Genomic DNA, 27,030 nt, shown 5'->3' with positions numbered 1-27,030 from the left:
ATCATCTGTCTGAAGAGGACTGGCTTGGATTTGTTTTGCCACTCTTAATATCCTACTGAATGGTGGTGTTCTCTGCACCCTGGGCTAATGAGGCTGCCTGTGCAGCACTCCCAGCCCATTCTAACTAACTAATTAAGAGAATGGTTCTAGGAATCCGCCTCTTGCCTGGTAACGTACAATGGTTCCACAAGGTTGCAACTGAGTTCTTAAAGTTAATGCGAACTACAATGCGAACAAGACACCACTCCCTTTCAGAGACCTTGCACTGTGTTCCAGCACCTCCTCTTGTAAAAAGCAAACAGTTTAACCATATACATTGTGAGAAGGTTCCCTAAGGTTTGGATGAACACAAATTAGATTATTCTCAGTCATGAGAAATACCCTGTTAAGTGCTGCTCTTTTGGACAAGAATGGGAATTCCATTGTTGTTCCCTCCCCACCATCCCCACCTCCTATTAAGAATATAGGAACCTGGTTCTGACGGTAGAAACTTACTCATTATAGATTGTTAATTTGCCAAGGGATAACTGCAAAATCTATTGATTCATTTGGTACACATTCTTGGTTGGTCATACAAACAGAAGAGAAATAAACCCTTCCCTATTCATAGCAGAAATGGATACACTTATTGCTTGTCTGTGCTAGATGTAAATATATAGGTAGTGTGTAGCGGCTAACTATAGCAAGATCTATGCATATAAAAGTAATGTTGTAGTTACCTCAGATAACAAGTTGTTTTAAATGAAAATGTAGTATAAATAAAACATGTTAGGGGAACGATGCACTAACCTGTGTTATGTACTTGGTCTGTAAAGGGAGGAATAATTCCTAGGCCCAGTGTGGCCCTCAGCGTGGCCCCTGTCCTTCCTATAAAGATGCTGAATTGTGGGGGTGGGGAGTGGGGTTTAAACTGGAAATACTGCGTTTTGATCTTAATTGCTGGTGCTGCTTTTCTGATGCCAGTGGCCCAGTCTCAAGGTTTGCTGTCTGATCTGTACTGCTCTGCATGGTGTCATACTCCACACCAAGTGGAGTGAACGTAGGTAACAGGCAGTGCTTCTGGATAGGAAATGGGAGTGACATTTGAGAAGCATTATCAGCACCTCCAGCCCAGTAGTTGTCATGGGGAATGGGGGAGTGTATATATTAGTAGGTGCAAGGTAACTGCAAGGTTTGGGTTTTTTCAGTATGTAAACGAGGTCTGTCTTGCTTTTATGAAACAGAAAATAGCCAGTCTCAAGTGGTGAAAATCCTCTTGGCATCTGTTGATTTCAACTTGGGTGGCAGTGGTGGATGTCTTGCGGAACTTCTGTGTGTCGTGTCTGTAGATATGTCTGCATATCTAAGATGTGCAGATATCCTGTTTGCAGAATTCTAAGATGTCTATAAATCAAAATACAGTGTTTTTAATTAAAACTCTCAACTATAAAATTACAGTTCTGTCTGAACAGTTCATACATACCACACCTAAAGTCAGTAAAACTGAAATGCTAGTATGAATCTTTTTATTTTCAGTTTTACTCTGCCTTTAACAGCACTTTATATATAGTTGGCTTCATGGTTTTGTTGATGGCCAGCTGCATACCTTGATATTACTCTCAGTAGCTTTATACAAGACTTTTATAGTAATTTTAAAATTCTCCAGACATACTATTGAAAAGAGTTTTGGTTTTTAATAATTCAGTGTGACAGTGTACCTTTCAAAGGCAAAATTAAAATTTTAACTGTAAAAAACCCGACCCCTCTCCCCCAATCTTGGCATCTCCAAGGAAGAAATCAGTGACTCTTTCCCACCTACCCCCAGCCACAGAGCTGGTCTGTGGAGATCAAAGGGCAAAATCACAGCTGGTATAAATGGACCTGTCTTCAATAAACCTGTGTCTGCTTTACACTACCATTGAATTTAGCCACAAGATTAAACTATAACTGCTTAGCTATTCACTTTCTTCCCCCCCGTGTGAGAATCTCTTAAACCGTGCAGTCAATGGGTGTTACTGCAGAAGTGCTGTCTCTGCTGGGAGCAATGGTTATTTTAACAATGTTGTCTGTGGGGAAGCTCCCTAGAACAGGGATTCTCAAACTGGGGGTCTGGCCCCCTCAGGGGGTCATGAAGTAATTACATGGGAGGGGTTGCGAACGGTCAGCCTCCACCACAAACCCCGCTTTGCCTCCAGTGTTTATAAAGGTGTTAAATATATTTTAAAAGTGTTTTTAATTTATAAGGCGAGGGTCGCACTCAGAGGCTTGCTATGTGAAAGGGGTCACCAGGACAAAAGTTTGAGAATCACTGCCCTAGAACATTCACATACCAGTGCCCACAGGCAGGAATTGCTGTCAGGAATTTTGGCTGTGGGGGAACTCCCTAGCAGTAGTTGAAGTAGCAAAAATGAGTTTGTCAGTAGGAGCTGACAGCTACTGTCCAGGCATGCTTCTAAGGTTGTGTGTTCTAGCTCAACATGAACTACGTCACATTACCTGCATGTGTGCAGTTAAACACAGATTCTGCCAGCTGAAAGAAGGGCTCTCCAAGAATTGACTGATAGCCCAGGTGACTTGTGTGAACAAGATACTGAGTAGCATCTTTAAAGAGCAGATCACTTTCTCCATACTTCTGTGAGTGAAACAGATGGAACTTAGAATCCAGATTTGTTTCCAGAGTTTCCTTAACAGAAAAGAAAAGAAAAGAAAACTCAGAAAGCAGAAAACAAAATAGATGAAGCAGGTGACTTTTCAGCCATGTAGCAACCTCACGAAGAGAGAGATGTATAAGGTTCAGCTAGTGATAGCCTTATTTGGGGCTCTTGCAAACTCCTCCCGCATGTTAACTCATTGTCTGTTACAGGACCGCAGAGGCTTGTTTCTCAGCAAGAATATGATCCTGATGTAGGAGCTACTGGTGCTGAAACTCTCCTTTAGTGAATCCGAATGGTCTTTTCGTTAGTCTCCTGTGCAGTCTTAAACCTTTAGTGCTGGCTGTGGCGGTACTTTATTTCTTATTTTGTTTGGAAGGTTTTGGACTCTGGACCTTGATGGGGTTTTCAGTAGTGTGTAACCAGAACAGGATAACAATCTTTCCCATCTTCTGCCTTACCTGGGATTTCATCAGGAAGCCATAGATCTTGGTGGTAGTCACTGGTCGAGTCATGACTATGTTAGGAGGAACAGGGCCGAGGTTACAGTCTGCCCAGTCCGTGACGGCGACACGCCTTCCATCCAGACACAGCAGCTCAAAGTCGTTGAGGGTATAACCTGTACCCCAACCTGAGCTTTGCAGACCTGCAAAGGAGATGGAGAGGCAGCAGGGTTCAGCTCAGTAAATCCCATGTCCACGCCATCAGCTAGATCTCAGTTGAGACAAGGTGAAATCCCATGCGAAGTATTAGCATTGGAAAGGGAAAAAAAGAATCCGTGCACTGTGTTCGAAGTACAACTTGCCACAGTCCTCTATAGAGGATGTATAGTGGGCACACTGGAGTTTCTGTAGGGAGGCTTTGTATTTCAGTGACTGTAGGCTGTGACAACTGCAAAGTATATCAGTGCCATATCAGCCCATCAATCCATCTCAACCTGCCGCTGGAAAGACCTCTTAGAGAAAAGCTAATTCAGTCTCCATGACCATTCAGCCATTAACTGCTCTGCAGAAATTGCTAATCAGTGTGTCTGTTCTAATGGAGGTCCAATTCCTTATAGATACGTGTATCTTTTCTGAAAGACTACACAATCTCTTACAAACGCCTTTCCCTGGAATTTAGACGGCAGAAATTTTAATGTGCTGTTGGGAAGACTCTACTTAGTGGTTTGTAAGGCCAAATGAAAATGGAGTTTCTTTTTCTCCTTCCCTCCCTGAAGGTTGTGATCTGTTTTATCTGCTATTAAGATTGGCAAAAGGAATGTTTGGGTGGTTTCAATGCTTTTCTATTGTAAGCGCCTCTAACCAAAACTGATTTTCATTTTAAAACATGCCAGTTGGCAGCCCTTCTGTCTGTTGTACTGCTCTGCTTTTTGCCATTTCTGAAGTAACTTAGTTGAGAACAAGTAGCTAATTTCATTAGTGAGATTTTTGCAGCCACTTATGTTCACTGTTCTTGTGTCCAAAATAACACACCATGATAAAGTCAGATCAATTCTCTTGTCATGTAGAGTCTGTAGGAGCCACAGAGCATTTCCCAGCATAAGCAAGGGTTTTACACTTCAGCATATATTGTGGTATCTCTTACCTCACTGCCCCGATTTTCTTCACTCTCTGGTCAAGCATAAGCATATACAACTACTGCAGCTGCCTCTGGACAGGGCTGTGATGCCAGGGGGAGTCAATGGGTTTTCTGGAGCTATTCAGGGGCCTTTTTCCCAAATGGGCACTTTCCAAGTCTTATTTCTCCCTGTCTTCCTGCTCTCACTGATTATTTTCCTCTTCTTCCCCACCCCCCCAGACTAAATTGTAACTGAATCTTGCGCTTCATTGGCGCATTCAAATGCAGAAAGGTCCTTGTGACTTGAAACCCAGACAAAACAGCTGCATGCTCAGATTAGACCTTTGTATGTGGATGTTTTGGAATCATGATCATTGTGTGGGAAGAAACTTTGGTACCAGCTGAAATTCTCAAAGGATGGGACAAACAATCTCACTTCCAATATTCTTGAGCAGGTTATGATGTTCCAGGAAAGCCACGTCCCCAAAGCTCCTTCCACTGGGACTGCCGACTAGACACCTAGTGCAAGGGAAAGCAATAGTTTATCACAATATCAGATTAAGAGACTAGAACTTCTGGGAGCAGTAGATGACTGAAGGGTTTGGATACTAATCTGAGTCTAGTCTAGGTCACTGGCTGCCAAAAGGTACCATCATATGCTGAAGCAACTGATAATCTATGTGTGAAATGAGTTAGTGGTCTCAGTGGAGGTCTTGGGGAACAAGTGTCTGTTACAAATAACTATTTGCCTCCTTGCTGGCAATCTCAGCAAACAGACCAAAGTCTCAGTGGGCATGGAGACTGAATAACCTCCTCATTCCTAAAGCTGACTCCCAAATTGGAGTTGAGGCATATTGGCAGGGCAATATAAAGAAGCGCGCAATACCATATTGTAGCTGGATTTCTGTCTCTAGGGCTGCCAAGCTAATACCATTCAACTACAGAGATTGGAACATTCTATTTATGCCTTCTCTGTCTCCAGTTATTTTATATTCTCTTTCCATTAGGTGGTGGCAATGATTCCCTGTCAACATAATTGCCTTTCATATCCTGCACTACTACTTGCTCAAATTCCACACCAGTTGTGCTGGCTGACCCTGTGGAGCAATTGTTACCTCTTCAGTTGGTCTCAGAGTGGGCTTGGGTTTGGGCACCAAGTATCATTAGTGGATTATGAGTTAAGAATCACTATCTTGTCTAGTTTTCCATTAGAAATGGCTATATAACTTTTAAATCTCCAGCCAGCTCAGCTGTCCCAAAGCAATCGCAGTTGAAATAAAATACACTGACCCAAAGGCCATCTTTATCGTTACCAGCATTTAAATACGAGTCCTGCCTAGAAAACCAGCAGGCAAAATAAATGAGCCATTTCTGGGTGATGCTTTTAAGCTTCGTCCTTGCCTCAAACAGAGGGACTTACCTGAGTGCACCCATGTTTCCATAGTAGCGTTCATTATGATTTGCAGCACACCTGCTGGACACTTTCTCCCCTTCCATCTCACCACCTCCAATACAGACTTTGCATAGGTTCCTGTCTGCTCCTGGCATACAACCCTTCCAAAAGTAACTCTGGTAAGCTAAGAGAAGGAAAATATGGGATTAGTCAATGTGGGGCACTTAAAAATATGTTCTTTCCTAATACAGGACAGGGACTGCTATTGTACTTCTCCATTGTAAGATAGTTTGCATTTCCAGAGCCTGTTTCCTTGTCTCACCCAGCTACTAAGATTAGAGGACCAGACACTTGATCCACTGAGTGGGTATGCTCTAAGACCTACCATAAGAGTTCACAAATTTAACTTCTGCTTGGGTGACGGAGAATAGCAGACAGCAAAGTAGTAAAACTAAACCTTGCAGGTGAGTAAGGCTGTCTGTGGGGGAATACTGACTGCATCACATTATCTACCGACAGGGATGCTGCTCACCTGCCAATATCTGGAAGTTTTAATTAGCCACACTGAGGGCAGCTCGGTTCCTAACACTTGACCCCTCTGATCCATTACAGACTGAATCCGCCAACCTTCAGAGCATGGTGCAAGACACTTTGATTAGGTATTAAATTATGGGTTTTAAAGTTGGATATGGAGGGCAGTTGTTGGGGAGGATGGGGTATCTGTCTGTTATGGGCAGTATGTAAAATTTTTAAACATAATGTGGTGATAAGCACATTATAAATAATTTCAGATGTTGAGGTAATTAGCAGTGCTCCCCCAGAACTCCATTTGACCAGGAGAGTATTTTGGAGGGACATAGTGGAGCAATGGTGAATGTCTTAAGTGATGTGTAAGAATGACACAAGTTTTCCACTCTCCCTCCCCCTTTCCCATACCCCTTGGCACCATCATTTGTCCGCTTGGTAGATATTCTGGTGCAGTCCTTACCAGAGCCGATATCACAGTTCACAGTGTTGTTCTCCAGAGCCCCCACTGTGTACCTGGAGAGGAGCAGCCACCCCCCAGGACTGTACAGGTGACTGTGGCAGGAACGCCGTCTCCTCAGGTTATGGATATTTACATGCCTGGCATTCTTCTTTGCCAGGGCTACAGCGTAGACAGGTGGCAGTGCTGTGTGACAATGACAAGAACCAGTTAGACTGAGACAGCAAGACATCTTGGACGGGAACAGTCTCCGTGTTAAAAGTAAGTTTTAGAACCGGTTGTATCCTCCCTAAAATGATACTCCTGCCTCCCTTTCCCTTGTCGTCTGTACTGAGCTCTTTCAGTTGCAGGGAACTGAGAGCTGCATTGTCTTCTGAGCCACAAAAATTCAGTCCTGGCACTGCTGCCTGGAACAGTGAAGCCTCTAGCCCCCAGACAGAAGGATTCTCCTTCTTCCAGAACCAGTGCGTGCACACCCCTTATGCTAGTGTAAGTCCCAACAGCCGCAGCCTAGGGCAAGGTACCATCACGACCTCTACATACAGCAAGAACTCCTCTTCCTGTCTCCTAACCTTCCTCTATTCCTAATGGAGCTTTGTTTGAAAGCGTTTGGGTGTTTTGGCTGAGGGTCTGCTGCATGACATCCTCACGGCTCAGTGGGGGTAAAGTATGAACAAGCAGAGCCCTGCAATTGCTGTTAGCTGCTCTGCTGAGTAGTTGGGAGTCACCCCACTTTCACAGGTCTTAGGAATTCTCTTACCCCAGCAGAGTTGCCTGAGCATCCTGGTGGAACCACTTCATTAAAGTAGAAACCCATACCTCAAAGATCCTTCATTACCTTTATCTGCAAGGTGGGTCAGCTTCTTTGTTCTCCCAGCAGCTGGGGCACACCTCTCTCCTGGGCAGGAGAGACGAGCAAGAGCAGAGTGATGTTTGAAAACCGAAAACCATATACACAAGAACTGGTGACTGGTTGCTGAGTGTGCACTGAGCATGTACTAGATACCAACATAATCACTAAAGAACACCACACGTGTATAGGAAAGATGCATCTGGGAGAGTCTAATCAGTGGATGGGGGGTGGCCTATGCTAGGATTCACATTGCCAGCATTCCCGCCATAGAAAAATGAACCCATGAAGTGCACGTGGCTTGCGGGTCTGGCAGTGAGCACTTACTCAGTGCAGAGGATCTACTGACACGGACTGTTACTGAGACAGAGGGACTCTGCTCAGCTAGATGAAGAACTGGACTATGGGAATGTTTCCTTCCTCATATCCAAGTATCCGATCATAGTCTTCTCCCTTTCCCAGCCATGCTGGATCAGAGAAGGGTTTAAGGTCTGCCACGTTCCCTGTTCCCAAAATGGATGTGGTGTCATGGACTTCACAGGTGCAGAAAAAAAATTTTTTCCCCCCACCTCCCTCCACCCATCATTGAAGGTATGTCTACACTGTGATAAAAGACCTGTGGCACAGCTGTGGCTGGCTCAGCTGATTTGGGATTTGGGGCTATAAAATTGCAATGTAGATATTTGGTTTCAGGAGGAAGGTCCCAGAGACCAGGTTCCAGCCACAGCCAGAATTTTATAGCCCTGCAGCTCGAGTCAGCTGGCATGGGCCAGCCACAGGTCTTTCATTGCAGTATAGACTTACCTCAAAAGTTCCTGAGGAGATGCAGCTTTCTCTAGATTTTGGTTTCTCAAAGCTAAGAATCTTGCACCCCATCCATTAATTTCTATAATCCTTTGCATTTACAGCATTTTATCCAAGGCTTGTGAAACACTTCAAACACTTTATTAGAGACTTGCAGCATCTCTCTTGTGGCAGGTCAGTATAACTGCTTCCTTTTATAGGTGGGGAAACTGAGGCACAGATGAAGTGACTTGCCCGAGAGCTCACAGCCAGTCAGTGGAAGAACTGGGAAGAATATTCAGATCTCTTGGTTCTCCTTTCCCTGCCTTTGCACCTAGGCACAGCTGTGTGGCAATTTTACCAGGTTTTTAATGGTAGTGTTTTTTGGGGTTTTTTGGTCTCCCCCATGCCAGCCCCTGAGGGATTATTGTGGAACAGAAAACTCACCATAACATTCTGCAGCTACTGAGACCAGCCCACATATCCCTGCAATGTAGGCATGCGTGGCATCCAGCGTGGCTGCATCGGCCTCATTACTCTGCCAAAAATATCAGAGAGTAACACATAGGACCGTGACCGATATTGCAACCCCATGCAGTATCTTTGGGGACCACAATATTGCATTTATGAAGGAGGGTTACCACAGTTTCTTTAGGAAACTGCAGGGGATGATTAAGGTGAGTCACTAAGATGAAACAACTCTAAGAGAGGTACCATCCCCTGGGGAGGCTTGTGTGGACTAATTCAATCTGGTTTTTCCATAGATTCAAACAAAAAATGTTTTTTGGTGTCAGAAGGCTAAGTGTGAACTAATTTTCAGTCTTCTTTTAATTCACCAAAGGGCAGAACCTTGTAGAAGGGTTGGAAAGACTTTGGCCTACTAGGACCGATGGGTGACCTCTAATAAGCTGTTAGCATGCATATAGGAATGTGTGTTGGTTTTTATACATTTTTCTCTAGTAGTTTTGCCTAAAAATGAATATTTTTTGCTGTGTGAAGGCTGGTTGATAACTGCTATACACTGTAGTGTAGCCTATAGAGAAAGGTTAACGACAGATACTGGACCCCAAGTCAGACCTGCTGGAGGAATCTCAGTGAGGTGCAGAGGGACTGCAAGTAGGTGATGGCTGAGAGCCTGAGACCTTAAGTGGGTGCTCTTGAAGACCAGGACAGGTGTTGTCAAAGGTGCAGTTAACCCTGAAATTGTGGTAGTGACAATTTAGAACCTGCATAACCTGTGTAACTGTCTATCTCTCCCATACCCCAGTGGCTGCAGGGGGGGGCCCCTCGGTCTCAATTTCTGCAGCGCCTCAGTTGGTTTATCTCCATTGCCCCCAGGTGTTTGGGACAAGGACAGACATGCCTGTGCCTTGCGTTCCTGTTTACTCCATATAGGTTCTTACCTTGATCAGCTCAATGCAGTTGGTCATAGAAGCGGCTTGTACGCAGACAAGGGGGTCAGATTTGATGTTCAGGGCCCACTCTTCACACTTGCGGAGCTCAGCATTGCTGATGCAGCACCAGCGTACCACACTGTTGTCCAGTGAGCTCCCTGCAGCAGCAGGAAAGAGAGTGCAATGGGGTTAGCACCACCCATGTACTGAGCTGTCTTTACCAGTTGGCTTCTTTGGGTCTGTGCATGTCTCCCCCTTGCAAAGGGGTGGGGCCTCTCTGTCCCATTCCCTTGGGTGAGCTCTCACCTTCATGGCCTAGTCCCTTCAAGAGGGCTACGTAGTCCAGGCCAAGGATATGGGAGATCTGTGCTTTGTCCTTGAGCAGCTGCAGGTGCTGAGTGGCATCGTGGAACAGCAGGTTCTTCCCCTTGAATGGCACTGAAGTGAAGAGCTCAAACTTGGCCCTTTCTTTTCCCTTCTGCCCAAAGAGATGCTAGGAAAAGTACAATGGCTTTAGCTGTAGAGATGCTGCTCATCTCCTCTGTGACTAGCAGCCTTGTTGCTACACCTCCACTGTCTAGAGTCATGGCAAGCACGGTGTGATCATAATGTCGTACTCAGAACTCTAACACTCCCTGGGATTAGGGCAAACCCTCTGTGCATCAGTCTTAAGTGTGGGTTTCCATCTGTACATGGTCTGGGACCCAGTTATTTGAGGAACTGCTGCTTCTCCTGTTCCATCCGGATTATTGTGATTGGCTGCAATGCTCATTTTCTGCTCCAGCAGGGGAGACTGCTGTCTGCAGCATCCAGGCAGGAGCTCCAGACTACAGCATAAGATGTATCTGTTTTGGTTAAATTATTCACTTACCCTGGGCTATTTCAGGGGCAGGATATGGAGGTTTGTAAGAACTTTCTTAAATCTTATGCAGTTGGTGTTCAGTTTTGAATGAATACGAGATGCTTGGAAGCGGAGGCAACAAGCACTATTTATCCACTAGAGAATGTAAATATGAGGATGGATGGAGAAGTAATCAAGGGCTTGCACCCAGACATCCCTGAACCATATGACAAACTGCATAATAATTCACAGTGGTGGGCACTTGGAGGTCAAAGGGAAGGAGACCTTGTTTGTTCCTCCTTTCAATTTCAGTGGCCTGGCCTCTCCCCCTCCACTGCTCGCTCCTACCTGAGCTTGTAGGAGTGAATCAGATTAGAGCTAGAGGAGACCTAGCTATCTCCCCAGGCCACAGCAGGATGGTTCTTCAGGTAGTGCTTTGTCCCTTGTAATTTTAAATATCTCTAAAGGATGGTGCTTTGCCCACTTTGCTTAGGAGACTATTCCAGAGTCTCATAGACGTTGCTGTCAGGAAGCTTTTCCCGATATTCATCCTATATTTTCCCTTGCGTAATTGTTAGCCAAGATTCCTTGTTACTCCCTCTTGCGTAACTCCTCCCACCCGAGCATTTGCAGTGTTGAGTACTCAGATGTCGTTACACTGTCCCCCACTTACTCATCTCCTAGTCGAGCCGTACACCAGTGCCTGCTTCAGTGCCTCAGCAGAGCACAGGTGATGGTCTGGGGTGGGAGAAACCTGACCTGGAGGGGAGAAAGCTTGGGACTGTAGCACCATCACCCCATTGCAAACCTGTTCTATTTAGGGGGGAATGGGAAGAGAGACGAGGAAGACACAACTGGGAACTGGTGGGCATAGCCCACAAAATGGCTGTGGCTGGGCAAAAGGCCTAGGAGACGCATTAGTTCTGTGTGTATCCCAGGAAGACACTGCCAGAAGTTGGCGGAAGTTTAAAGCTCCCCCATGGGTGAATCTCTCCTCTGAGTGCACCTGCCCCTGTGACCAAAGAAGAGGCAAACCACCTCCTGTGCCCACAAGGGTGGTCCAAGCCCATACTATTAAATTACCTCCCCCTAATATATGGCATTACTGCTTTCCAAGCACTTCCCTCTTAAATATGTTTCAGATTATTTTTCCCTTGGATTTGAGTCCAGGCTTGGAACTGGGAATGAGACTCCTCTTTCCAGAGAAAGGGGGTACAGGCAGATGCCGGGGTCAGATTTTCTTGGTAATTGCTGGACGCTATTGCTAAATATATATATTGATATGCCCAGAGGCCCCAATCAGGATCAAGCACTGATTTTAATACATGATGTACAAAAATGGTCCCATAGATATTTAGGTGCCTAACTCCATTGACTTCAGTGGGAGTTAGATACCTAAATATGTTTGAGGATCTGGACGTTACTACCTACAGATCTCCACCCTCCGCACGTTAATAGCAAATGGAGGGATGTAGCGAGAGCAAAGATATCTCCAAATTTACACTAAGCAGCTATTAGTATCCTGGAGAGCAGAGAGAGACCTCCACTCTTGCCCTCTCTCTCCAAGATTGTGTTACTTTGATACTCTGATCTAACTTTAAAGGCTGTGCGCACTCACCCTCTCTCTCCAATAGCCTTTGGAACTCCCACCAGGGTACCTGTCCTAGCAGATGACCATGTTGGATGTCCCAGAGCAGCCTCAACACCTGCAGTCTAGCTCATTCCATCTACACACAGAGAGGGCTTGGAACCTGATTAGCAGTTCCAAATTACCTGGATCAGGGTGAGGAATTTCTTGGTGATCTTCTGGAAGTTGTGGCGGCTGATGATGGCACGCCCAGGCCCACGACCCAGGTTACAGGTGCCATAGGCACTCAGCTTCGCTGTGGATCCATCAGGACACAAGAGCTCATATTCCTCTTGTTCTGAATCTAAAACAACAGGGCAGCTATCAAAGCTGTGAAGTGAAACCCAGCCTGGCAGAGGAATGGGAGACACAACATATTTCAAGGAAGCCTGCTCCAAGTCTCAGTGCCCAAGCAGGGCAGTGAATACTAACTGTCAGCAGGAAAGGTTTCTCTCTGTGATGCTCCCCTTACCAAAGAGAGACGTTAAAGCACAAGGACGTTGGCTGGGGAGTTTGAGACGCTTTCTGAGAAGCAATAATTTTAAATCTTCTTTAAAGAAAAAAGCTGCTAGACCCCTGCGAACGACCGACCTTGGGTATATGATGCAAATTTTTGGTCAAGTAAAAAGCCTGGCCAATGAAAACTGCTCCTCTAGCAGAGGTACCCATGGAATTTTAAAGGGTTCCTCATTGATATACGATGAGCCATCCTGTATAAATAGTGACCGAGAGCTAAGGCAATAATCTAAAATGGAAAGCTTTGGTGGTTCTGACAAAGAACATCTCCTGTGAGCCACCATTCCCCTCCTAACCTTCCACTCTCCATTTCCCTCTGACTCTTGGAGATCTGAGGCATACCCTCAAGAGTTGCTTGCCTAGATTAAACTCAAACTGGAATTGATAATGCATTGGGCATCTCCCCACAAAGCATCCATGTAGAAAAGAATACAAGTTGCAGGCCAACAGAAATCTGAGTACTTGGGTTTACCTGTGCCATTCATTATAGTTAAGTGATCTAGGAAAGCAACATCTGCTACCCCATTCTTCAAGCACCTGCAGAGAGATGAACACAATCCATTAGCACTTAAACCTGCTTTTCTCCTCCTGCCATCCCTTCTTCCTCCCAAGCCACCTCTAATGCAAGCAGAGTGGGGGTGAGGTCACCTGAAGGCTCCCTCAGAGTCGTAGAAGGGCTCACTGCTGCTGGTCTCACAGAAGTGGTTCTTGTTCCTAACGTAGGATTTCGGTCCTTGACAGAGAGCACAGAGCTGAGGAGAGGTGACGCCAACACCAGGGATGCAGCTGGCATTGAAATATTGACTGATCACTGTAGACATAAGAAAAACAGTCAAGTGGCAAAGGCTGGAAGAGATAACAGTAGCATTCCTTAAGTGCTACTTGTAAAAAGTTATTAGTCTCCAGTGGGGATGGCTTGGTTGTCCAAGCTTCAGGTAAGAAATACTTCCTGAAACTACAGGGTCAAAGCCTGGTTGGGTCAAGTCCATCTTTCTTCCTTCTGAGGGAGTTAAATTGAGTTTTGTGCACTTCCTGCATGTGGGCCCCCTACCCTTAAAAACCAGGGCCCTGTCTGCTCTGTGTGTTCATTAAAGAATCTGTAGCACTTTCTGTAAGAACCTGGAGTCCTTGACCAGCCTCTGCTCACTGTTGTGTACTTGCTATACCACAGCTGATTGCTACTCTCCATCCCAAAGGTGGCTGCATTTCACTGGTGCTGGGCAGCCATAGGATCCAATCCTCCATTTGGTGAGATGTGAGTGAAGAATCAGGCCCATCATTTGTCAAAGGCTTTGGGATCCTTTGGAATTAAAGGCACGATAGAAAGGTAAGACGATATGCTGTAGAAGCTACTGTACAGTGCTTCCCTTTCCCTAACCTCCCATTAAATACAGAACACAGATGTTTCCTGTTGCTCTTGCTAACATAGATTTTCTGTTGTGAGGGATCACTGAAAAGGCACTGGCAGAAGAGGGCTAGCAGCAAGTGGCTAAGCTTCCCCAAGTGGATATCTGGTCCACCATCCCAGAGGCTCTTTGGTCTTGGTGTGTTCCGCATAGTTCAGTGGGTGTTATACCTGCCACCACTTTACTCTCCTTTACATAGGCAGGAGCTTGGCCCCATGGTGTTGGTCACCGTCCACTCACCCACCTTGGCTCAGAGGCTGATCCTCATCCCAGAGGAGCTCACTCCTAGCCAGGAGGAAGCCCAGTGGGATGTTCCAACCTGATGTCCACCTGGCTCCATTGTGGCAGCTACGCACCCCCCTTAACCTCTGGATGTCCAAAGTTCCTCGTCTGGCAATGGCCACAGCAAACACACAGTTTCCTAATGATGGGAAAGGGGAGATACAGGAAGAATAACTATCCCTTTAATAAACTTAGGACAACTGCTGCGGTGCACAGCGATGTGAGGATCTCTGTTCCAGGGCTAAGGGAAAAAGTCTCAAAATGTAAGAAATGCAGTTACCAGCATAAGCAGGGAAAGGAGAGTTGGTCTGAAAGGAACATTCTGTTGGTTATGTTACTGCCAGGTTTGCCAAGACACTACCAGCTAGCCAAGAGCTACCAACATGCAAAGCAAGCAATATAGAACTTAGAGATGGAAAAGGTCTATTAGAAAATCCAGTCCATCTGTCCAAGGCCAATGTAGCCTTGTTTGCATGAAACATTGCACTGAGCATTTGTGCCATCTAGTTTCAGATTCTGCAACCAATGGGGCTTCTGGCACTTACCTTCTGAATCTTTCACAGCCTAATATGTCTTAATTCCATGATGATTCTGATACTCAGCCAAATATTTTTCCCTTCCTTAATTTCATCCCTTTTTTCGCAGTTATTCCCCCAGATATCACTCTAATTCAACTCTCTCCTTTGGGTTTACTCCCTTCAGATCTTTTCAATCATGAAATTTTAGTTTTGGTTGGGCCAGGCTTTAGTTCTTACTCCATCCTTGTAAGTCAACCCCCTCCAACCCACTGCTCAGTCCTGTTGTTCTTTTCCCTTCCATTTTTCAATGTGTTTCATAAGGGCTTTGTGATAAGGGGGAAAGGTAGGGATGTATCTTCCGTCTAGCTGCAAGGCTTGGAACTCCAGTATGCAGTGGGAAATGGATCTCCAGAGACAGAAGAAGGGGTGGGTTATAGGTACTGGGGACAGGATTGGAGGATGAAAAATTTTATTTAAGTGCAGGATATTATTGACATCTTTATCTCAAAGTGCTTTACAAACTTATATTAAGCCTCTCAAAACCCCTCTGAAATGATGAGAGCTCCTCAGAGCTACTGAGGCATAGAGATGGGGCAAATTACTTTGTTACGTAGTGAGCCACTGTCCAAAGCAGGAATAAAATCTGATCCTCTGTTCTAACCACTACAGATACTTTCTCTCGCTGAGGATAGGATTGATTCTCCTATACCGCTCTAGGCTGAGGTCTCCTTAGAGTTATCCATTGTAGTGCTTTCTCTGTTACTTTCTATCTTAGTGATAACATTCGGTTACGGTGAAGGTATTTTAGAAACAGGCGTTCCTGCTAACCTACCTTCCTCATAGATCTCCTTTGCCACCACAGTTAGGCCATATAGCTTCACAGCAGAATAAACATCTCCAGCATCCAAGGAGACAGCATCTGCTTTATTCACCTTTTTTCAAAATAAAAAAATCCGTTTAAGAGAGTCCCTCCGTCCATGGGAACAATGAGTGATTTGAAGACTAGAGCTCTCACCACAGACTTTTCACAATGCTTGCCTCAATTTTGGTTGGATCCCTGTTTCTTGGCATGGTGGAATGTCAACCTGAATTGATTGTCAAATATGTAACATGTCTGTCTGTGTCAGTATTCATCCTGCATGAAACCTGAGTATTCTTCACAAGCCTAATTTGGCAAGATGACATCCCTTCTCCACCTTTCCTTTGATCCTTCCACCCCAAGGATGAAATCCTGGTTCTGCTGAAGTCAATGGGAAAAACTCCCATTGACTTCAGTGAGGTCTGGATTTTACTCCAGATCTTTTTTTTTTTTTTTTTCCTTCCATATCCACCAATACTGGCTGAGTATTCTCCTCACCATTCATCCCCAGAAACCTTTCAGACACTTCTGGGTTCCTTCCTTAATCATACTATCTGCAGCTCCTACTAAGTATAGCTTTATAATCTATTAACAAGGAGCTCAGGACTGAATGAAGAGGTGGAGACAAGGTTCTTCTCTGACCTCAGGAGCAGCTGTTTTTTCCAAGTCAGAGCTGGGATCCAGTGGAGGAAGCCAGGGCTGAATGATAATGGAGACTGAATTCCCTTTTCCCAGTCAGGTTTCAGACGCATTAACGAAACTGAACTACTACTAGGAAGGCCAGGGCTATATTTTCCTTTCTCCCCAAAGGAATTTGTCCTTAAATGCACACAGCAGTATGAGAAGCATCATCCCATCAGTGAAAGCTGTCTTAAACCTCCAATCACTTCATTGCCTCATCTCATATAAATTATAATTCAAAGATATTTTTATTTGGAAAAAGGATAGCTCTTTGGTTCAGGAAAGATTAACTAGAGGTTAAATGGGGAGGGGCAGAAAAATTGTTAAATATAGTTGAACTAGAACTGAAACCTAAAAGCCAAGGGGACTTTTGGTATGTCTTCATGATTTAACAGCTGCTGGAAGGAGACAGATTTTGCTCATTTGCTCCCACACAGCTCTTATTTATTTCATTGGGATTACAAAGGTGTAGCAGAGATTCTGTTTTGGCTCAGCATTAGCTGTATCACTGATTAGTGATTTTTATCACCTGGATTCTTCTTGCCTGCACAGATACTGTGTATTTTGTCACAGATGAAATAGCATCGCCATGATTGCCTAGATTTCACTTCCCTATGGATTCTGTGTAGTAGTAGTTACCCCCCCACACCCCGCTACAGAAGAACTAGACTTTGGGTTAAGATAAACTCTGGGATTCTCTGCAGACTCACCCTGATCTTGTCGATACAGTCATGAGTATTTTGAGCTCTGATACAGGAAACCCTAGCAAAGGAGTTGATTGTAGCCAGAGGTAGGACAGCCAGGAGTACTTTAGATAACTCAGCACACTTCCTCTGCTCCAGGTCAGACAGCGTGCACCATCTGAACTTCTTCCCTGAAGGATCAGAAGGCAAGACATGTGCTCTTTAAATGGGGAGAGGGAGATTCAGAAGAAGGGACATGGATGGAGGAAACTGACCATAGCTGATTTTAGTTTTTGTTCTTTAACAGGGAAAAAGTAGACTGGTTTCTAGGGTCAAAGTGCCAAAGGGAGGAAAGTCTCATCTTTAACGGGAACAGCATTTCCTGACTATTTCCCTGCGACTACCCCTTCAGTGCTAGGATTCTGTTTTCAATAATGAGAGGCCCACACTAAAAGCACCAGATCTCCCCCGCCCCCCCCCAAAAAAAAGGGTGATCTAAGGGTGAGTTTGAAATCTATACCCCAATCAGCAGTCATTTGCAAAAATCAGATACTATATATAATATGCTGAACCAAAATCCTAAATCCAAACACTACCGAACTTTGGGCTTTTGAGATCACGATGGGAATTTTACGGCTTGGGCCTGTTCCTAAACAACATAGCTGCCTAAGTTATCCAGGGGACAATGAAAAACTGTTTCCTGGACTTTCCTTTGGTTAGAGAAGTTTGCTTCACTTGCTGAAATCTGCCAAGGAGGAACAGGAACTGGGGTAGCTTGTAAATACTCAATGTTTCTAGAACATTTTAAATTCTCAGAGCACTTGACAAACATTAATCCTTGCCACCCCATCACTCTGCCATGAAGTAGGCAGGAAATATTATCCTCGTTTTATAGATGATGTGCAGAGAGGTTACGTGCCTTTCCCAAGACGAGACTGAAAACCAGTGCCAGAGCTGGAATTGGAATTCTGTTCTTGGCTCTCTCCCATGAAAGCAGCCCATAGAGCTGAATGGAGCATCATGAAGGCCATTCTTTACACAGAAAATAGGTTATGTTTTAAACTGGGTTAGCTGCCATGTTTTCACTAACATGATTTTAAGTAGGATTTTGCAGCTAATTTTTACATGTCAAGTTGTGTTTGTTAGCTGATCGTCATTAACTCCAGACTCACCTTACCCCAAAGTTAGTGGGGGCAGAAATGACACTGTCAGTAAAAAGGATGAGGACTATTGTTTGTATATCCCAGATCAGTAGCAGACTTGAACTGATACTAAAAAGCAGAGACAAGATAAAGAACTAGCTACTAAATTGACCGCATCCATTCAGAGTTCTACATAGAACCGACTAAACATTTCCACAGCTCCTGCAGTGGGGTTTGTGGGAGGGAACTCAGTTTTAGAGGTTACAGTATAAGACTGTGAATCACAAATTCTGAGTTCTTTTCCCAACTCTCTCACTGACTGTGGAATCTGAAGCAGAGACAGATTTCTTATTGTGCTAATTTCCTCATCTGTAAAATGAACATCCCTGCCTACCTTGCAGGGGTGACATACAGGTTAACTAATGCTTGAAAGCATTCTGAGAGAATCACATGTCCTGATGGCACATATCGAAAGAAACTGATCAAGTCTGATCTCTGATTATTTCCATATGTGTTCAGTCTTCATAATAAGTGCAAAGTATTATTGTTTCTGAAATAATACAGTATATAATAAAACATTTTCTATAACCTCAGTTGCATAGGCACAGTTTTTGGTAATATTTTTCATTCTTGGACAATTCTAATTTTGCTGTGATAATGGTCGGTCTCTTTACTGATGTAGGCTTGTTAATATAGTACGTTCTCATAGGAATGTGTTTAATAGTTAGCACCCATGTCCTATACATTCTTTTCAGCCATCAGCACAGCCTTCCTTGGTGATATTCAGTGGAGAAGGCAATTAGCTATGAAGCTAATTTAGTTACAGATTTGGTCCTGAATCCTGCAAACATGTATGCACAAGCTTAACTTTGTGCACATGAGTAACCCCCTTGAAGTCAATGAGATTAGTTTTATGCATGAAGTTAAGAACATGCATAAATGATTACAGAATTGGGTCTTAAATTGGCCTATAGATGCTAGTAAATTTTCACTCTTATCTTAAACTCTAGAATTAATCTGTGGTGCACTGTATAAGTACAGGTTTCAGAGTAACAGCCGTGTTAGTCTGTATTCGCAAAAAGAAAAGGAGTACTTGTGGCACCTTAGAGACTAACCAATTTGGTTAGTCTCTAAGGTGCCACAAGTACTCCTTTTCTTTTTGTATAAGTACAGCTTACTGTGCACTCTTAATTTAAATGACTTTCATGGACATTTTGTCCAGAATACATTGTCATACATGGTACGAAGAAATGCTGTGTGTTGATTTAAAGTTATAAAAAAAAATGTTATATGCAAAATAATAAGTGATCATGTAACTGAAGAGAGGACCCAGTGTAAACAAAAACATGTAATTAAAGACCAGGTCAAATGCATTCAAAGGGTTATATATTCAACTTTACCATTGTAGCTCCCTGATTTTTAAGTGCTTAGCTGTGTAACTTTAATGTTTTCTTAATATAGGGTTGGGTTTGGGTTTTGCTTTTGTTTTGTTTTTTGCAGAAATTAGCATTTTATTTTAAAATGTATACGTTTAATTACGTAAACTGCCAACTCTGTCAGGAGCTGCCAAGCTCCATGCTTTAATCATAGTTCAGCTGGATTTGAGAGACCCTTAGTTTCTAAGATGCCCCATTCCAAATATACAAAGGTTATGTCTACATTGCAGCAGTACAGCTATGGGATTACAGCTGTTCCTCTGTAGCACAGATGCTCTCTACCTTGACAAAAGGAGTTTTTCTGTCAATATAGGTAATCCATCTCTCCGAGAGGCGGTAACTAGATTGGTGGACGAATATTTCCATCCACCTAGCTGCATTTACGCAGGAAGTTAGGTTGATATAACTGCGGTGCTTAGGGCAAGAAATTTTTCCACAGTCCTAAACTGCGTAGGTAAGTTGACCTGAAGTTTAGAGGCAGGCTAGGCCTAAATTGTTTCACTGTGTTAAGGCTAGAGAACAAACAGGTCCCATCAACTATTCAAAGCAAACAACCTTGCAATAAAGTGCCAAGGAACAGCTGCATTAAGCTGTTTTCAAGAATCACTAATGAAGTCAACATCTGCCACAGATCAAACAGGGAGACTAATACCAGATGAGAATTGAAGTAATCAGAATAGACACAGACCTAACAGCAACCATTTTGTACCATAAGAAGCAAAAAGAACAAGCATAAAGTGCCTGAGACTTGTTTTGATGATTGTCACCCTTCTCCCTCCCCCTCTGTACCAGTCTTACCTGAAGAGAGCAGAGCGAAGGTAGCTAGGAAAAGTATGGTGGCTGTGGCTGCCTTCATAACAATGCAGCAGTAATCCCACTGTACCCGAAGCCTTCTCTTCTTGTCTCATACCAGGGATTCCAATGCAATGACTGGAGCTGCTGACAGAAAAAAAATGGGTTTAGGCATCAGCACAAGAAACCAATAAAAACAACAGAGAAGACTGAAAAAGGGATGGTGTGTCTGAGTAGGCAGAAGGAATGGCAGCCAGCCATGAGGTGAGAGGAGGATTAAGGAGGTGCAAGAGGCCCCATTCCTAGGCACAGATGGAAAGCATTAGTGTATTTTCTGCTCTACCATGCGCAGGCCTCTGTTGGAGGTTCAATCCTGACAGCCTTCAGGCAGACACAATGTGGGAGCATGCAATATCCTGGTGCCTAATTTTTTTTGCTGTCCAAAGGCTTCCAGCAGTAACTTTAGGCTCACAAACACCACGTAGACCTTGAACAGAACTCATCAGTTGCCCTGTCTGTGCTTGTGACAGTCTGTACCCTCATGTTCACCCTTTTTACAAACTGGATTTTGTACAAAGTATGCCTGATGAGGTATCATTTGAAAACTCATCTGCTGAACACTACCGTCCTGGTAAAATATGAGTGGCAACGTTGTATGTGAAGTTATAAAGTTCTATTGTATAAGACATGTTCCAAGTCTGGGGAAACCACTTCAACCAGTTCCCCAGAGACAAAAGGCTATCCAACACCTAAGCTAGGTGTCAACATATTCAAATGGACTATCACATGGTTAAGCGGCCATTCTTTGGCAGGAAGAAGGGTCTGAGCAAGAAATATACATCTTGGTAATGGAACAGCTGGAGGTTCCCTTGAAAACAGACTTTCTGTTGCCTGAACCCCAGCTGGAGATGAGTCTCAAATAAGAGAATTGCTATAAGAAAGGGGAGCAAACTCCCCAGATTCTCTCTCCTCCCTTTCTCTCTGCTCACAACGTCTGAAAGACAAGGAAAGGAGCACTGGATTGGGGAATGGGTTCTGGCTGAAAGGCATCCAATAAGACTGCAAAACCATGTGATGAGAGAGACATTTTGCTTTCAATTCACTTAGCTTGTTAAGTGAGATATTAGTTACATCTTACCTTTTATTTTCTTATAGCCAAATTCTGACTTTTATGCCTCATTACTTGTAATCACTTAATCTTTCTTTCGGTCGTTAATAAACTTGTTTTATCTAAGCCAGTGTGTTTGGATTGACGTGTTTGGGAAACTCCATTTGGAATAATAAGATTTGTGCACATCATTTTCTATTAATGAAATGATGGACTTTCTATGAGCCTGTATTGTCTAGGAGGGTACAGAGCAGTACAAGACTCACATTTCTGGGGACAAGTCTGGGATTGAGAATTTGCTGCTTTCCATCTGTAATATTATTCAGGAGTGGCTGGCTAGTGATTTTCATCCTGGAGGTTGAGAGAGAGAGCAGACCAGGAGTGGTTGGTCTCACAGAGAAGCAGTGTAAAAGTCACCCCAGGTTGGAGAATTGAGGGGACACAGATGTCCATTGGTCCAGTCTGTACCCTGGGTAATGTCACAGTGCTCCATGAAGAAGTTGTGGTGTTTTTGAATTTAAATCTCTGTCCTACACCTACCTGGCATTGTTTCACTTTGTGGTTTCCATTCTAGTTTCGCAGCATGAGGAATTATTAATTCAGTATGGTGCTTTTCATCTGTAAAGTACTTTACAAATAGTAAGAACCCGACTTGTGCCTGTCTTTTCCTGTGCAGTTATTTTGGATATTTGTGTATGCAGAGTAATTAAACATGTAAATAAAGATAATTGTGTAAAAATATCTGCATATCCGGGGCTTTCACTCTTTGAAAATCAGCCCGTGTGATTAATCTTCACAACTTCCCTGCGTAAGTGTACCAGTGGTTGAAGACTGTTAGTGACAACTGCACACACTCTGTACCATGAGAAATAAATTAAATCTGTGCCATTGGTAAGAGAACCACTGTAGTGACAAAAAACAGATCCTTAGTAAAAAGCATTGCAGTAAATACATTTTTGTGAGACACAGAAAACGCTAACTTTTTAGCTTTTAAAATGAATAGGTCTCTCCCTTTTCACTGGACATCTATGCCTCTGAGATGGGTAAGAATTAACCTCAATTTCCCCATCTGTGAGATTGAGGTAAGAGACTTGTTCAGACCACTGGACCATACATCTCTGAGGGCCACTGCCAAAAATAATGTGGTGGTGTTTTTTTTTAAATGTTTATACCTGCTATATAGTTACAAATAACTAATAATCAAAAAGGCTCAGATTCTCAAAGAGATTTAGGTTATGTCTACATGACAGCCGCTACATAACCTCAGCAGTGGCACTGTTCCTGTGCCACCATAGCCCTATAGTGTAAATACTTCCTGCATTGATGGAAAAACCCTATCCATCAATGTAGTTAGTCCAGCTCTCTGAGCGGTGATAGCTATGTTGATGGAAACATTCTTCGATCCACCTAGCTGTCTTCACAGGGTTTAGGTCAACATAACTATGGCAGGCAAGGCATGAAATTTTTTACAGCTTTGAGTGATGTAGCTAGTCAATCTAATTGTTAAGTGTGATTAGGCTCCTAATTTACTTTGAAATTTAGGCTCTTAATTTACTTTTGAAATCTGGGCAAAAGTGATTTCCTTGTGCCTACCTGGGCCTTCAGGCCAGAGCAGTTGCTTTTACTTACTTTCTTGTCTCTTGCTGTTTCATGTTATACTATGAATGTCATCCAAATCTAGGTTTCCCTGTATTATGTATTCTCCCTTCCCTGAGCACTTAGAATGAAGGATTACCTATTAGTCATTCGAGAGGGGATATGATTAGCCCTATTATTTGCACACTAGGCCATCATGCCTACATTAAAAACAGAGTTTCTACAGAGGTGTATTCACTCATTGTCACATAACTGAGCTGGTGCATAAACTATTGCTAATAGGGATTTCTTCAATATCCTTTCCTATTCACTGGCAGGGTAGGGCACATATACTCCAGTTCCTGTGTTCTGGAGAAAGAAGGCTAAATCCCTAGTGTCATGGTGGTGCTGGTTTTTTTCCTGCAGTGACCCAACCCTCACCCATGGCCTTTCCCAGCACACTTCCTTCCTTCCCACCTAATACACTCCCTCTTATATTCATTCATTTTCCCAGTGTTCCTCCCATTCCACATTCCCCACTTATTTCTTTTGCACTTCTACATTGGGACTACACTGCTCCTTTCTCTGTTCTTAGAAGCTTCCAAGACACATACTATACTGCATTTGTTGCCTTGTAACTTTTCCCATGGTCATGGTTACAAGGCTAGCTCCACCTCTGAACTCTCTCGGGTCTCTTCCTAGTCTCAGATCTCCCATCTTTACCTCTCCTAAGGTAGAATCATGTGGTTTTTACCACTCTGAGAGTGGGGCCCTGGTCTGTAGTGTCCCATGTATTGACTGTCCCTACCAGAACAGGTCTGCCTAGGCTCACAATGTGTGGAAACTGCTCTTTAGAAGCTCATACCCAGCAGTGAATACAGGGACCAGGCACCCTTCCTAACCCAAAGTGTTGTTTAATCTTAACAGTACGAAGAAAATATCACAAGAGAGAGAGGATTTTAAAACAAGAGGTCTACGCACACATCTATTTTACTGAGAATCATAACTGTTGGAGGCTGGGTGTCCGTCTCAAAAACCTGTACACTCCTTGAGCAAGTGCGTGTCTCCTAATCCTCCTGGATCTTTTGATTCCCATCCTCCTTCACAGGGCCTGAGTCACTCCTGCCGCAACTTGTGTGGCAGGTCCAAAGGGATGAATTATGGCATCAAAATTAATGGCTTTTGGATTGTCTCTCACATGTTGGTTAAGAGATATGTATCCACCACCACACCTTTCCTGGGTGTCCTTCCTGACAATCCTGCTATTGCATTAATTCAATATATACACGCACTAGGCATCACAATTATCAAGTCAACACATAATATTCATTCATTATTACAGGCAACTCCAAATCCCTCACACCCACCTCTCTGACTTACATCTTGTATTATCATTATTTCAGCTGCCTCAACACGGGCATGAAGCAAGTTTTCACATGCAGGTTTTTTTGGTTTGTTTGTTTTAAAGTCCCATGAGATGGCTAACTTTAATCTTAGCATTACTCACCTACTTCAGTCTGCTTCCCTGGCCTCCTCAGACCAGCTCTCCAGGAAGGGATGGGATTTTCCCCCCAGCCCTGTAAGGTGGAGAAAGTTATAGTATAGGTACTGTATCTCCTAACAATAATAGTGCTAGTAATAGAAGCTGGAGAAAGGGGACCTTTTAAGAAAGATTCAATATAATAGTCTGTACTTTAGAGAAATAACATATGGGAGATACAGATTAGGCCAAATTAGGGTGACCAGATGTCCCAATTTTATAGGGATAGTCCCAATATTTGGGCCTTTTTCTTATATAGGCTCCTATTTTCTCTCCCCAACCCCAGTTTTTCACACTTGCTATCTGGTCACCCTTCGCCAAATTGATTCCTGACGTAACTGCTCACTTTAAGGGACTGGATCAACTGGGCCCATATTGCATGGTACTTTTACAGAAAATTTAAAATGTACTTGCACCTTTATGACACCCTGGGCCTAATTCAGCTGTGGTGCTTGTGACTGCTGTTCCTAGTAAAGTCATACCTCTGAGGCTAGGGCTGCATTTGGCTCCCCAGGTTTAAAGAAGACCGAGATCAGAGGTATTTTCACTGCAGATATTAGTCCTGTAACAGTGAAGATGCAGGGAGCTGGGGGGGGGGAAACGCAGCTTCCTTTAAGCTGCTTATACAAATGTTTAGTTCTGCAGCTCTTTGTTTGTGATGTGAAATAAAATAGAGACTGGAAATGAAATTATGCTAATTGCTGTTTAAGCTTGGCCAAGGGAAAAATATTAATCACAAATTTAGGATAACATTACGTTTCACAGGAGCAAACAGGCTAAGGTGATAGGTCAGCTGGACTTGCAGGTTCTCGTCCCAGCTCTGCCTCTCACTTGCTACATGATTTCATGTCAATTACAGCCCCTTTCTGCCCCATTTTTTGTACAACGAGGCTAATATATACCGGAAGGGTGCAGGGTGGTTCTGAGCCCTAAGAAGAGTTTGCAAAATGGCCTGCGACTGTAGGCGAGAGCTAAGAGAGGTCAGGGAAAGGCAAACTGTTCCTGGGCCCTGCATGCAGAGAGACTGCTGCCCCCTCCTAGGTAGGGGCAGACTTACAACCCCAGCCCTTCTCTCTGCCCTACACAGCGTCGGCGCAGCCACGACCCGTGCCACCCCAGCCCTGCTCCCTGCACCGCGCATCGTACGGACAGCCCCGCCCGCTTTCGGCCCGCCCCGCTCGCGGCGGTGGCTGCGCTCCCACGGGCCGCCGCCAGGGGGCGGTGCGAACACGGCCCCGCCCCCTGCCCTCCCGGAGAGCCGGGCCGGCGGTAGTTCGCGGCAAGATGGCGGCGTCCATGGAGCGAATGTGCGGGGCTGCGCTGCGGAGGAGCAGGTAGGGGGAGGGGCCGGCTGGGGCGGACGCTCTGGGAGGAGACAGGCTGGTGGGCGCCCGCCTCCCGCGGCAGAGCAGGGCAGGGCACGGCACGGGGGGCATAGGGAACCGTCCCAGCCTGTCCTCCGGCAGCCGGAGGCGGGTCCTTGCCCTCACTCCCCGGCCCCGCTGTCACCTGGGAGACCCCAGCACTTATCGCTGTGGGGAGAGTGGAGACCGGCTCTGAACCCGCCCGCCCCCAAAGCTGTTGAGGATACAGGGGCTGGGCACCCCCCCACACACACATACACGTCCCTCAGCTAGGGTCAGGGAGGGCAGCGGGGCTGGGGCTGGGGCTGGGCCTGGGCACCCCCCCAGACACAGACACACGTCCCTCAGCTAGGGTCAGGGAGGGCAGCGGGGCTGGGGCTGGGCACCCCCCCCACACACACATACACACGTCCCTCAGCTAGGGTCAGGGAGGGCAGAGGGGTTGGGGCTGGGCACCCCCCCCACACACACATACACACGTCCCTCAGCTAGGGTCAGGGGGGACTGGGACTGGGCACCCCCCCCCACACACATTCCTCAGCTAGGGCCAGGGAGGGCAGAGGGGTTGGGGCTGGGCACCCCCCACACACACATACACACGTCCCTCAGCTAGGGCCAGGGAGGGCAGAGGGGTTGGGGCTGGGCACCCCCCCACACACACACATACACACGTCCCTCAGCTAGGGTCAGGGGGGACTGGGGCTGGGCACCCCCCCACACACACATTCCTCAGCTAGGGCCAGGGAGAGCAGAGGGGTTGGGGCTGGGCACCCCTCCCACACACACATACACACGTCCCTCAGCTAGGGTCAGGGAGGGCAGCGGGGTTGGGGCTGGGCACCCCACACACACACGTCCCTTAGCTAGGGTCAGGAAGGGCAGAAGGGATCTGAACTCAGGCTCCCTCGTTCATCTCCTTCCAAACAGACAGTCCCTCTCAGTTCAGGTACATTGGGAGTGAGAGTCTGAACACGTGTGTTCATTGCTATGCTTCAGGTTATCGAGGATAGACAGATACATAGGCTCTAGTTACTGAGGGCAAAGTGACAAGACTGATTTACTGAC

The 27,030-nt window shown here is 45.0% G+C and overlaps 2 protein-coding genes across 2 annotated transcripts in view; one reads left to right on the top strand and one right to left on the bottom strand.

Moving 5' to 3' along the window:
• Positions 1-568: 568 nt before the first annotated feature.
• Positions 569-20,486, bottom strand: LOC141999320 (serotransferrin-1-like). Its single transcript, XM_074972618.1, has 17 exons — positions 20,385-20,486; positions 17,036-17,199; positions 15,618-15,717; positions 14,230-14,406; positions 13,228-13,390; positions 13,052-13,116; positions 12,210-12,367; positions 9,902-10,088; positions 9,605-9,753; positions 8,649-8,739; positions 7,407-7,466; positions 6,572-6,754; positions 5,611-5,767; positions 4,627-4,709; positions 3,092-3,276; positions 2,476-2,662; positions 569-1,383 (listed from the first exon to the last, which is right to left on the bottom strand). The coding sequence occupies exons 1-17, from the start codon at positions 20,440-20,442 to the stop codon at positions 1,343-1,345; spliced, it is 2,208 nt and encodes a 735-aa protein (XP_074828719.1). The 5' UTR covers positions 20,443-20,486; the 3' UTR covers positions 569-1,342.
• A 5,365-nt stretch (positions 20,487-25,851) lies between these two features.
• The window catches only part of PISD (phosphatidylserine decarboxylase), a 46,876-nt gene continuing 45,697 nt past the window's right edge, over positions 25,852-27,030 (top strand). The window contains exon 1 of the mRNA XM_074972850.1: positions 25,852-25,935. Within this exon, the coding sequence (XP_074828951.1) occupies positions 25,886-25,935 (50 nt within the window). The 5' untranslated portion in view covers positions 25,852-25,885. The remainder of the gene's footprint in view (positions 25,936-27,030) is intronic.

This window comes from Natator depressus, chromosome 15, assembly GCF_965152275.1.
Source record: "Natator depressus isolate rNatDep1 chromosome 15, rNatDep2.hap1, whole genome shotgun sequence".
Lineage (NCBI taxonomy): Eukaryota > Metazoa > Chordata > Testudines > Cheloniidae > Natator > Natator depressus.
The sequence above is the reverse complement of the archived record's forward strand: the minus strand, read 5'-3'. Positions and strand labels throughout refer to the sequence as shown.